Below are 13,042 nucleotides of genomic sequence, written 5' to 3'. Positions count from 1 at the left end.
GTGCTGCTCCGCTCCTCCCATTTATTTCCTGCTGCAGGGCAGGATGGGAAGGAGGTGAAGTCGGGTCATTTTCCAGCGCTTGCGCAGAACGCTGGAGGCAGAGGGGAGATCGCGGTCACGAGATTATGGGCGGGCACTTGCGATGCAATCACAGCGCCGCCCATAATCTCGTGCCTGCGACCACGTCACCAGCGGTCCTCGCGTGCACGGGACCTCGGGCGCAGTGGGCGGCGTCCTGAGATATGAAATGGAGCAATGGGGGACGGCGTCAATCTGCAGGAGGGACAGCAACGGACGCAAGAGAGCCCGCCCCCATGGATAATTTACAAGAATGGCAGACAAAAAGGTACAACTTTATAAAGTGTTTAATTTGGTTTCAAAGGGGGCACAAAAAGTACAGGAACCTTGCTAGAATGCAGCCCACGAGCTGCAGAGGGGGAAACTTTTAGGTTTAAAGCTAAATTTCTGATGACAGGTTCCCTTTAATGTTCTGAATGCCAAACCAACATTTCCTATTTTTCATGACAATCTATATTGATATCACCCTGTTTTCTGATGTTGCCTTAAATTTTGGCACATTCAATGCCTTATGTTTTTTGTTTTTTTTTTCGTTCAAAGTATATAAATAACGATAAAAAGTTAATCCTTCTCTTTGTATTTTAGGAAAGGCATCAAACCTACAGATGTGAGGTGAGTGGATCTGTAGAAAAGGCACAACCATATTTTGACATAAAGGGGATGTGTGGTTTTAGCAATGCATTACCAAATAACTAGTCCATATCCCGAAGCAATACATCAATTTTTGACAAGGTATATCGATCTATGTGCGGATTATTCCCATGCAAATTAAAATGCGGAAAATCCGCACATAAACGTATACACGTTTTTAATGCATTTCTTCTGCAAAATTCACTTAGACACATGTAATTCGTACATGACTGTCAATAAAGTTTTATCAAAGCCAAATAGAAGGGAATATAAAAAACCTGTTTTATTTAAAGCACATCATACCAAAAAGAGACAAAAACCACAGTGTAAAAACATGACAAAAATCCATGTAAAAAATGGTACTCAAATTCATTGAAAAAGACGCACGTAACCTAATAGTAATAGTATCTTACCGGAGGAGGTGGCAGCGGTGGTGGAGTGGGCTCACAGGAGACAGGGGCGGTGGGTGTCCCAGAAACTGTTGGCTGGGGCTCGGCTCGGGCTGCGCTGGGGCTCGGCTCGGGCTGCGCTGGGGCTCGGCTCGGGCTGCGCTGGGGCTCGGCTCGGGCTGCGCTGGGGCTCGGCTCGGGCTGCGCTGGGGCTCGGCTCGGGCTGCGCTGGGGCTCGGCTCGGGCTGCGCTGGGGCTCGGCTCGGGCTGCGCTGGGGCTCGGCTCGGGCTGCGCTGGGGCTCGGCTCGGGCTGCGCTGGGGCTCGGCTCGGGCTGCGCTGGGGCTCGGCTCGGGCTGCGCTGGGGCTCGGCTCGGGCTGCGCTGGGGCTCGGCTCGGGCTGCGCTGGGGCTCGGCTCGGGCTGCGCTGGGGCTCGGCTCGGGCTGCGCTGGGGCTCGGCTCGGGCTGCGCTGGGGCTCGGCTCGGGCTGCGCTGGGGCTCGGCTCGGGCTGCGCTGGGGCTCGGCTCGGGCTGCGCTGGGGCTCGGCTCGGGCTGCGCTGGGGCTCGGCTCGGGCTGCGCTGGGGCTCGGCTCGGGCTGCGCTGGGGCTCGGCTCGGGCTGCGCTGGGGCTCGGCTCGGGCTGCGCTGGGGCTCGGCTCGGGCTGCGCTGGGGCTCGGCTCGGGCTGCGCTGGGGCTCGGCTCGGGCTGCGCTGGGGCTCGGCTCGGGCTGCGCTGGGGCTCGGCTCGGGCTGCGCTGGGGCTCGGCTCGGGCTGCGCTGGGGCTCGGCTCGGGCTGCGCTGGGGCTCGGCTCGGGCTGCGCTGGGGCTCGGCTCGGGCTGCGCTGGGGCTCGGCTCGGGCTGCGCTGGGGCTCGGCTCGGGCTGCGCTGGGGCTCGGCTCGGGCTGCGCTGGGGCTCGGCTCGGGCTGCGCTGGGGCTCGGCTCGGGCTGCGCTGGGGCTCGGCTCGGGCTGCGCTGGGGCTCGGCTCGGGCTGCGCTGGGGCTCGGCTCGGGCTGCGCTGGGGCTCGGCTCGGGCTGCGCTGGGGCTCGGCTCGGGCTGCGCTGGGGCTCGGCTCGGGCTGCGCTGGGGCTCGGCTCGGGCTGCGCTGGGGCTCGGCTCGGGCTGCGCTGGGGCTCGGCTCGGGCTGCGCTGGGGCTCGGCTCAGGCTGTGAGGGTTTCTTAGAAATGGCACCCGGAGTCAGCGCAGATTGAGCTCTCGGCTCAGAGATCTTATCTGCGCAAGCGCCACTTCCGGGCGCTATTTCTGTTAAGTCCGCTGCATTCCCCTGGCCCCCTGCGACCCCTCTCCACCACACCAGGTAAGCTGCATTCAGATTATTAAGATACACCCCTCCTCACGTTCCTCCCTAATTTTTGGGAGTAAAAGTGTGTCTTATAAGACTATGTAACAAAAGAAAAAAAAAATTCTGTTTCTGGGTTAAAAGTGTTATTTCCTGTTTAATTGTGCATTACTTACTTTGGGAAAAGCTGATGTAGCCCCGAAACTTCACTTTTGTGGCTCCCACAATGATTTTAGGCATACCTATGTAGTCCAATAGTAAACTCACTTTATTCGAATGTCATTGTTCATGTGAACTACACATTACCGTCGTTTCATTAGTTAGATACGATTTGTGTAACCAAAGTATGACAGATGTTCAGGACTTCAGGATTCCAGACGTTACATCATTCAAAGCTATTGATAGACATAAGTATTACTCCATAATGGTATCCTTCTCTTCCCCTTGCCCATTCGGCAATGCTTAAAGAAGACTATAGAAATGTGAAGAGATTGTTAAATGCATTGAAATATGAGGAATATGGTTAGGAAGTAATTAGAGGGTCTTCAAGGAGACTATACTAAGCTTCCATGCTTTGTTTGCCTTTAGGATAGCAGGAAGCTACAGAGTTTCCGTGGGGAACAACAATATTAAATGGGAGCCACTTGTAGACCCTCGAAAGGTACTAATGCCACCTTGCCACATCAAGCTAGGCCTCATGAATCAATTTATCACAGCTTTGGACATGGAATCGGTGCCATTCAAGTATTTACAAGATCTCTTCCAAAAGCTTTCAGAAGCAAAAGTTACAGCTGACGTTTTATGTTGGCCCTGAAATCAAGAAAGTTATGGAGTGTCAAGAGTTTCCCTAACTCCTCAAAAGAAAAGAGAAAGCATGGATCAGTTTTGTTAACGTAGTTACAGGCTTCCTTTGGAAATCAGAAAGCTGAAAACTATGTTGCATTGGTTGAGACTGGGGAAAAGCTATAGCAAAATGGGCTGGACGAGGTCTCAAAGTCCATATCCTTGATGCCCATCTTGATAGCCTCAAGCAGAAGATGGATTCCGAGGAGCAAGGAGAGCCCTTTCATCAAGACAGCAAATTTCAAAATGTAGGATGCCAGGGAAACTACAAGGAAAACTTGATGGGGGACTATTTGGGGATTAATGCATATAAGTGATCTGACAAACCCTCACAAAAGTAACCATTTCTAGGTTCCTTTTCATCAATTTGTAGCATTTTGATTCAAATACAATATACTGTATTTCAAATCATTATTATATTTAGTTTTTATTATGACCTTAAACCCAATCATTTGTAATTTTCCTTAAGACGGAATTCCAATTTCAACTTTTCAGTGTCCTGACCGCAAAATTAAAGTTTTTGCAGGCTAATACATTTTTCCATGTTTTTATGATATAACCAATTAAGAAATGGTATTTATTCCCTGGGAACAAAAATCATGTTACATAGTGTAATCCGAAAAATATGGTTCATGCCATCCTGCATTCAGTTAGCGGCTGGCCCAAAATATTAAAGGGTGTGGCCATTTTTGTTTATTTTAACAAATGGTTTTGGGTACATGATTGTGTGAAATTCCGTATTTCTACTTTGGCAATTGTTATTGCAGTTTTCCCACACAAAGCTCCTGGCCTCAAAAATGCTGCTGAGGAAGTGACCGGACCTCCTTCACCAACATCTGTTTGGTGGCTAAGAGCGTTACACAATCCAGTACAGGAGGAGAAGCTGTAATTTGGACCGTTATGGAACTTGCTAATGTATATTGTATATTCCCAACACACTTATTTCTTCAGTAACTGAGCACATGATATCACTTGGGTTGTTTTTGGTGACCTAGTTACTTGAGGATGCAAACAAGCATGGTGCTTACAATCCCTTCTTTCTCTTTCCTCTCTGCCTGATTCACTGTTGTGTATGTTACTTTTTTCTTCTGGGGCTGCTTATATGGCAATATGAAGACGCTTCTAAATGACAGGCCAAATTTACCCTTTGCAATAGCAGTCTTCCTATACACTCTCCCTTTTATTTAAATGGAAGGAATGATGAGGCAGAAAATATGAAATATATTATGGCTAACTGAAGCTTTATGTTAGCTATTAAAAGGTATCAACCACTGAGGACTCTGAAATTGTAATATTTTTCTTTGTTTTGGCTAACACTGTACTCCCTATAGATATATAATATTCCCTATTACTGCTCTGCTCTATGTCCTGTTGTGTATAAATATGGGACTCTTCAGATTTTGTGTTATACCATGCCTGATGAGACCTGAGTAGTCTCGGAAGCTTGCTATTATTACTATCTTTTCAGTTAGCCATTAAAGCGAACTGATAAAATGCTATCAATCTGCATATCTGGGGTTAATCTGCAGGGTAATAGAATTCTGAACCTGCCGTTGCCTGCACAATGAACCCGCTGCAGGGAGGAAATTAACTTTATTCCTCCTGGCAGTGTTTGGGTTTGTCATGGAGGTGGCGTTGGCGCGGGTTCAGTCACCGCTCTCTGTTTGAGGAATGTTGGCTATAACCACGCCCCCTGCACTGACATCCACTCAGGATTAGTACCAGCTGTCAGTCAGTTACAGCCACCGATCTCAATACACAGAACAGTGACTGAAACTGCGGCAGCGGTGCCCCCTATGACTCAAGCTGGTATGCTGCCAGGAGGATTATAGTTAATTTCCTCTCGGCATTGGGGTTAAATGTACAGTCTACGGCAGGTACGGAATGCTATTAACCTGCAGATTAACCCCATATCTGCAGGTTAACAGCATTTTTCCATGTGACAGGTTCCCTTTAAATGGAATCAACCATTGAGGGCTCAAAGTAATATTTTTCTAGAAAGGTGAGGCTGGGCATGGCAGACTTGTGCTGCTTGATGATATGTAGCTGAAAATTAGCAACTTGTCAGTGGTGGTTTGTAATCTGTATACATGTCTTGTACTTGGTTATGAATTCTGGGTGCAGCCAAGAAATGTTAGTTAGCAGACTGTCTTGTTTTCTGGTGTGTTTTCCACCGTACGTATGGTGATTTACTTTTCCTTCTCTGCAGGAATGCCATATTGCGTGTACATCTCTTAAACAGCTAAAGCAACATCAAAGTGGATTGAGACATGTAAGTTTCTTGAAATTTCAAGGCCTATCAATAACAAGTGTAAGAGATGAGTAAAGGTTTTCTTTTAGTGACCATTTTAGCGTTTGGGAATGTGCATAGGATACATATGCATTGGAGTTTGACACTGGCATACAAGGAAACTAAAGGATCTAACAAGGAAAGTAAAAAAAAAAGCCCCCTCTCAAAAAGCATATTTTATTTTTGGTATTTTACTGTGCCATGATTATGACTTGTCAGAATCATGAAATCAATTTTGGCCCCCTGTTTCCAACCAGCTTCTTGTCTTTTCTGGGAAGAAACAGAGGGCTGAAAAACTCACTGTATAGGCAAAGTAGTAGGCCTTGCTAACCCGTGGATTTGACCGCAGCCTGTCCCTGGTTTGCAGCTTCTTGTGAAGTCATTCTTACATCTTTGGAGTTTAGGACAAATCTGTCAGCAGGTTTTTTTCTATGTAATTTAAGAGCAGAATAATCTATTGAAGGAAAACCTGATTCCACCTACTGTATGTGTCACTTACTGGGCTGCCATCTGTAGTTTTGCTAGAATACCTGTTTTGTGTAATGTAGATGTAGCAGAGCTAAGTCTTGTGGGCTGTGTATATCCCCATCCACACACCTGATTGGCAGCTACACTGTGCATTGTGAGCAAGATACTAATCAGTGGTGGATAGATTAGCTGGACTGCTCTGCAAGTGAGACCTAAGGTACCGTCACACTAAGCGACGGTCCAGCGATCCCACCAGCAACCTGACCTGGCAGGGATCGCTGGAGCGTTGCTACACGGGTTGCTGGTGAGCTGTCAAACAGGCAGATCTCACCAGCAACTAGTGACCAGCCCCCAGCCAGCAGCACGCGTGGAAGCAATGCTGCGCTTGGTAACTAAGGTAAATATCTGGTAACCAACCCGATATTTACCTTGGTTACCAGAGCACACCGCTTAGCGCTGGCTCCCTGCACACCTAGTCACAGTACACATCGGGTTAATTACCCGATGTGTGGGGCGTGGCCTGGACCTCATGTAGAGAGGAGACAGCGTGGGTGAGCTCCTGCCTGGATCAAGAATCATCCTGCACACCGGCCTTGCTGAAAAGCACTACCGACCCTGGAGGGCTGCAATACTACTTATAACACCCGGGGAAGCGAGCACTGCCAGGATATGCCGACCCGCAGCAGCAATAAAAAGGACGGACGCGCGGGAGCGCGCCTCTGAAGAATCCAATATGGCGCCGCCGGCGTCCACACCATCCTGCGGTGGAACAGTGGGAGTAGCAGGCAGGCTAGAGCGGTTCGCCAGAGTGGCCCCTGGCACTGAGCCTACCTCCAACGAGGCACCCGATGGCAGCGCTGAACGGGCCCTGGAGCAGGGAGAAAACATACCCGACGGCAAGACTGTGAGTACCCTGGGCCCTGCATGTTCAGCAGCACAAGATATGCAGACGCGGAGGCCTGCGCTGGCAGAGGGAGGAGGGGGAGGTGTGGAGCAAACGGCACCTATCTTCGCTGAGGCCATACTGAGACATTCTGGCAGCAATTAACTCTTGCAATGCCACATTGGCCACCCTAAGCAGCCAGATGGGAATGGTCACCTCAGATATGGCCTGTATTAAACGTGAGCTGCAGGGGGTGAATGTCAGAATGGGGGAGCTGGAGGAACCAGTGAGTACAACAGAGGATAAATTACCACCAATGTCACGAGATCTGGGAAAGGCCACGCAAAATATTTCCACACTGCTAAACAAGGTGGATGATTTAGGGTACTTTCACACCTCCGGTTTTTCTTCTGCGGCACAATCCGGCACTTTGCAGGAAAATCGCAACCGTTTTTTTTTGCTGCCGGTTGCGATTTTCCTGCATAGACTTTAATTAGTGCCGCATTGTGCCGCATGGCCTTGCGTTCCATCCGGTTTTTGCCGCATGCAGCAGATTTAGCCGATGCGGCGGCCGGATGGAACGTTGCCTGGCACGTTTTTTCGTGCGGCAAAAAAAACCGCATCGCGCCGCATTCGGCCGATGCGGCGCATCTCTCAATGCATGCCTATGGCGGCCGGATGCGGCGCGATGCGGCAAATACCGCATTCGGCCGCCGCATGCGGTTTTTGCCACTGCGCATGCTCAGTAGCATGCCGCAAGCGGCAAAAACCGGGCGGGCCGCATGGGAAAAACTTATGCAAAGGATGCGGTGTTTTCACCGCATCCGTTGCATAGCTTGCACAGCCGGATTGAGCCGCAGGGCTCAAGCCGGATGTGTGAAAGTAGCCTTAGAGAAACACTCCCGCAGAAGTAATTTGAGACAGGTGGGGGTCCCAGAGAGGATGGAGGGCAATGACCCATTAAATTTCTTTGAAAAATGGCTTAAAGATACCATGGGAAAAGACACTGTCCCCTTTCTTCACCATTTGAAAGGGCGCACAGGGTCCCTGCGCGTGCCCCACAGCCGGGAGCACCCCCACGTCCTATTCTGATTAAACTACTGAACTATAAAGATAGGGACACTATCCTGCGCAGAGCCAGAGATATCAAAGAACTTGCAATTGATGGGAGGAAGATATCAATATTTCCTGATGTCTCCATGGAAGTGCAATGTAAAAGAGCGCAATTTATTGAGATCAAAAAACGCCTGTGCAACCTACAAGTGCCATACTCCATGATGTACCCTGCTAAGCTGCGGATTGCTGTGAACGGAGAGACTCATTTTTTGATACGGCTGGGGCGGCGCTGTCTTGGCTGGATATCAATGAGAGGTCCCTGAGGAGGAAGAATACCTGAGATTTCCCTTTCTGCCGCCAGGCGTTGTTTTTGTTTTGGACGCTATGCTGGTGAGCTCATTACAGTTCATCACAATTCATCTAGGATCCAGGACGGGAGACGGCCGGTTCATTGTGGACACACGCTGCACTAGCGAGTTGTGGACCCCCCTCCCTGCATGGACTTGGGGCGTGTTTTTAACCCTGATTCTCTCTATTTGGGAGAAATGTGTAAGATACACTTGATTTTGAGGGCAGGGGCACTGCGCACTGGTGTGCAGAGCCCTATCTCTCCTTGTTTTTCTTGTTTACTGTTGTATGATGCAATCTGTTTGTGGAGCGTGGTGTGCCTCAGTCGTGTCGCTCAACCTAATGTTTTTGAGAATCGGTGGAGAATGCCTCTCTCCTCCAGGTATGAACTATCCGTCCGGATCATATCTTAGTCCACGCTTATGGCGACATCCTTAAATTTCTTTGTCGCTCTATTGGGAGACCCAGACAATTGGGTGTATAGGCTATGCCTCCGGAGGCCGCACAAAGTATTACACTTAAAAGTGTTAAGCCCCTCCCCTTCTGCCTATACACCCCCCGTGCTCCCACGGGCTCCTCAGTTTTTTGCTTTGTGCGAAGGAGGTCAGACACGCACGCACAGCTCCACAGATTGGTCAGCAGCAGCTGCTGACCATGTCGGATGGAAGAAAAGTGGGCCCATATAGGGCCCCCAGCATGCTCCCTTCTCACCCCACTCTTGTCGGCGGTGTTGTAAGGTTGAGGTATCCATTGCGGGTACGGAGGCTGGAGCCCACATGCTGTTTTCCTTCCCCATCCCCCTCAGGGCTCTGGTGGAAGTGGGATCCTATCGGTCTCCAGGCACTGAGACCGTGCTTCATCCACAACTCCTGTGGAGCCTGCTGGATAGGAGCCGGGTATCGTTCAGGGACATGGCCCTGCTACTTGGAGGTACTCTGTATCCCGGTGGGGACCGCGCACAGCAACACTCCAGCTTTGCTGGGTGTGCTAGTGCACCGGGGACCGCGGCGCTGACCGGGTTAATATGTGCCATTACACACTCAGCGTTGCTGAGTGTGTTTATGTATAGGGACTGCCGCACTGACCGCCGCTGCCATGGAATCACTGCGGCGCGGCTGGGACTTGTAGTGCGCCGGGGACTTCCACGCCGGCCGCGCTTTTACGGCGGCCGCGTTTATTACTAGAGTCCCCGGCTTTTTTGCGGCCTAGTTCCTTTCCTCCCACCCCCAGCCCTGACAGGCAGGGGAAGGGCGGGACGCTGCTCAGAACGAGCAGCACTGAGGGCTGGAGCATGCTTTGCATACTCCACTCCCCTCACTGTGCACAGTGCAGGCACCAGTTCCCGCTCTTTCTGGGTCACGCCCACGGCTCCCTCCTCTCCTCAGGACGCATTCCTGTCAGCTCCTCGGACGCTGCAGAGGGGGACAAAGTCTGGGAGACCCAGGCAGGGACTCTGGTGGCCTCACAACCGCTTTAAGCGGGTGGTAAGCAGCACCTGTGGTGCTAGCCCCATTGTGCAGTAGTGTAACATTATATGTTTATTTTACACTGTATAGTGCACAGTTGATTTCTGGCTATATACCCTATTGTGTTGCTCAGGGAAGATAATAGCATGGCGCCCACAAAAGGCAGGGGTGCCAAACCACAGGCTTATTATGTTGCCTGCGCCGCATGTACGACCCCGCTACCGACAGGTTCCACTGACCCTCATTGTGTGCACTGTTCGGCCCCTGTGGCACTTGTTTGGCCAGAGCCTCTGCTAGGGGGGGCCCAGGGGGAGCCACCTGCTAACACTGTTCAGGTGACAGGGACGGAGTTTGCAAGACTCTCTGAGACTATGGCTGAGATACTAGAAGCCTTGCAGTCCAGGCCGGTATCTCAGCACAGGGACTCTGTTGAATCTTTGTTCCCTGGCCCACCTCAGCTGGACCAACAATGTCCTCCCGGGGTATCTCATGGATCCCAAGCTGAGGGTTCTGACACAGACCCCAGCCCCAGACCGACTAAGCGAGCTCGTTTAGATTTTCCCTCGACATCTTCATATTGTGCAGGGTCTCAGAGGGGGGAAGCTCTGGTTGATGATGCGAAGACAGCTGATCAGGATTCTGATCCTGAGGCCGCTCTCAATCTTGATACTCCGGACGGGGACGCCATAGTGAACGACCTTATTGCGTCCATCAATCGTATGTTGGATATTTCTCCCTCAGCTCCTCCGGTGGAGGAGTCAGCTTCCCAGCAGGAGAAATTCCGTTTCAGGTTTCCCAAGCGTACACCGAGTATGTTTCTGGACCACTCTGATTTCAGAGAGGCAGTCCAGAATCACCATGCTTGTCCAGATAAGCGTTTTTCTAAGCGCCTTAAGGATACACGTTATCCCTTTCCCCCTGACGTGGTCAAAAGTTGGGCTCAGTGTCCCAAAGTGGATCCTCCAATCTCCAGACTGGCAGTTAGATCCATACTTGCAGTGGAAGATGGGGCTTCACTCAAAGATGCCACTGAGAGGCAGATGGAGCTCTGGTTGAAATCCATCTATGAAGCTATCGGCGCTTCTTTTGCCCCAGCATTCGCAGCCATATGGGTGCTACAAGCTATCTCAGCAGGTCAAGCGCAAATCGACGCAGTCACAAGCACGTCCGCGCCACAGGTGGCGTCCATAACCACTCAGACGTCGGCATTTGCGTCTTACGCTATTAATGCTGTCCTGGACTCTGCGAGCCGTACGGCGGTTGCAGCCGCCAATTCGGTGGTACTCCGCAGGGCCTTGTGGCTACGGGAATGGAAGGCAGATTCTGTTTCCAAAAAGCGCTTAACCAGTTTGCCAATTTCTGGCGACCGATTGTTTGGCGAGCGTTTGGATGAAATCATCAAACAATCCAAGGGAAAGGATACATCCTTACCCCAGCCCAAACCGAACATACCCCAACAGAGGAAGGGGCAGTCGAGGTTTCGGTCCTTTCGGGGTGCGGGCAGGTCCCAATTCTCCTCGTCCAAAAGGCCTCAGAAAGATCAAAGGAACTCTGATGCATGGCGGTCTAAGTCACGTCCTAAAAAGACCACCGGAGGTGCCGCTACCAAAGCGGCTTCGTCATGACTTTCGGCATCCTCACTCCGCATCCTCGGTCGGTGGCAGGCTCTCCCGCTTTTGCGACACCTGGCTGCCACGGGTAAAAGACCGTTGGGTGAGAGACATTCTGTCTCACGGTTACAAGATAGAGTTCACCTCTCGTCCCCCGACTCGATTCTTCAGGTCATCCCCGCCTCCCGAGCGAGCCGAGGCTCTTCTGCAGGCGCTGGGCATTCTGAAGGCAGAAGGAGTGGTGGTCCCTGTTCCTCTTCAGCAACAGGGCCACGGTTTTTACTCCAACTTGTTTGTGGTCCCAAAGAAGGACGGGTCTTTCCGACCTGTCCTGGACCTGAAACTTCTCAACAAACACGTAAAGACCAGGCGGTTCCGGATGGAATCCCTCCGCTCCGTCATCGCCTCAATGTCCCAGGGAGATTTCCTTGCATCGATCGATATCAAAGATGCTTATCTCCACGTACCGATTGCTCCAGAGCACCAGCGCTTCTTGCGCTTCGCCATAGGAAACGAACACCTGCAGTTCGTGGCACTGCCGTTCGGCCTGGCAACAGCCCCACGGGTTTTCACCAAGGTTATGGCTACTGTAGTAGCGGTCCTTCACTCTCAGGGTCACTCGGTGAGCCCGTACTTGGACGATCTGTTGATCAAGGCACCCTCTCTAGAGGCATGCCAACACAGCCTCGACGCTACCCTGGAGACTCTCCAGAGTTTCGGGTGGATCATCAATTTTCCAAAGTCAAATCTGACACCGGCCCAATCGCTGACATACCTTGGCATGGAGTTTCATACCCTCTCAGCGATAGTGAAGCTTCCGCTGATCAAGCAGCGGTCACTACAGACAGGGGTACAATCTCTCCTTCAAGGTCGGTCACACACCTTGAGGCGCCTCATGCACTTCCTGGGGAAGATGGTGGCAGCAATGGAGGCAGTTCCTTTCGCGCAGTTTCACCTGCGTCCTCTTCAATGGGACATCCTACGCAAATGGGACAGGAAGCCGACGTCCCTCGACAGGAACGTCTCCCTCTCGCAGGCGACCAAAGCTTCCCTTCGGTGGTGGCTTCTTCCCACTTCATTATCGAAAGGGAAATCCTTCCTACCCCCATCCTGGGAGGTGGTCACGACGGACGCGAGTCTGTCAGGGTGGGGAGCGGTTTTTCTCCACCACAGGGCTCAGGGTACGTGGACCCAGCAAGAGTCCTCGCTTCAGATCAATGTTCTGGAAATACGGGCAGTGTATCTTGCCCTGAAAGCGTTCCAGCAGTGGCTGGAAGGCAAGCAGATCAGAATTCAGTCGGACAATTCCACAGCGGTGGCATACATCAACCACCAAGGCGGCACACGCAGTCGGCAAGCCTTCCAGGAAGTCCGGCGGATTTTGATGTGGGTGGAAGCCACGGCCTCCACCATCTCTGCAGTTCACATTCCAGGCGTGGAAAACTGGGAAGCAAATTATCTCAGTCGCCAGGGCATGGACGCAGGGGAATGGTCCCTTCACCCGGACGTGTTTCAGGAGATCTGTTGCCGCTGGGGGGTGCCGGACGTCGACCTCATGGCGTCCCGGCACAACAACAAGGTACCGGCGTTCATGGCACGGTCTCAAGATCCCAGAGCTCTGGCGGCAGACGCCTTAGTTCAGGATTGGTCGCAGTTTCAGCTCCCTTATGTGTTTCC

General features: G+C 51.6%; 1 protein-coding gene across 4 annotated transcripts in view; it reads left to right on the top strand.

Moving 5' to 3' along the window:
- Positions 1-13,042, top strand: part of LOC142243224 (uncharacterized) — a 137,889-nt gene that overhangs the window by 47,160 nt on the left and 77,687 nt on the right. For 2 of the 4 annotated variants that reach the window (XM_075314896.1, XM_075314895.1), the window contains exons 4-5: positions 664-690; positions 5,454-5,516. In XM_075314896.1, the coding sequence (XP_075171011.1) occupies positions 664-690; positions 5,454-5,516 (90 nt within the window). The remainder of the gene's footprint in view (positions 1-663; positions 691-5,453; positions 5,517-13,042) is intronic. The other 2 variants (XM_075314898.1, XM_075314897.1) reach the window with 1 other exon arrangement.

Source organism: Anomaloglossus baeobatrachus, chromosome 6 (genome assembly GCF_048569485.1).
Source record: "Anomaloglossus baeobatrachus isolate aAnoBae1 chromosome 6, aAnoBae1.hap1, whole genome shotgun sequence".
Lineage (NCBI taxonomy): Eukaryota > Metazoa > Chordata > Amphibia > Anura > Aromobatidae > Anomaloglossus > Anomaloglossus baeobatrachus.
This window is presented reverse-complemented; position numbering and strand designations above follow the sequence as displayed.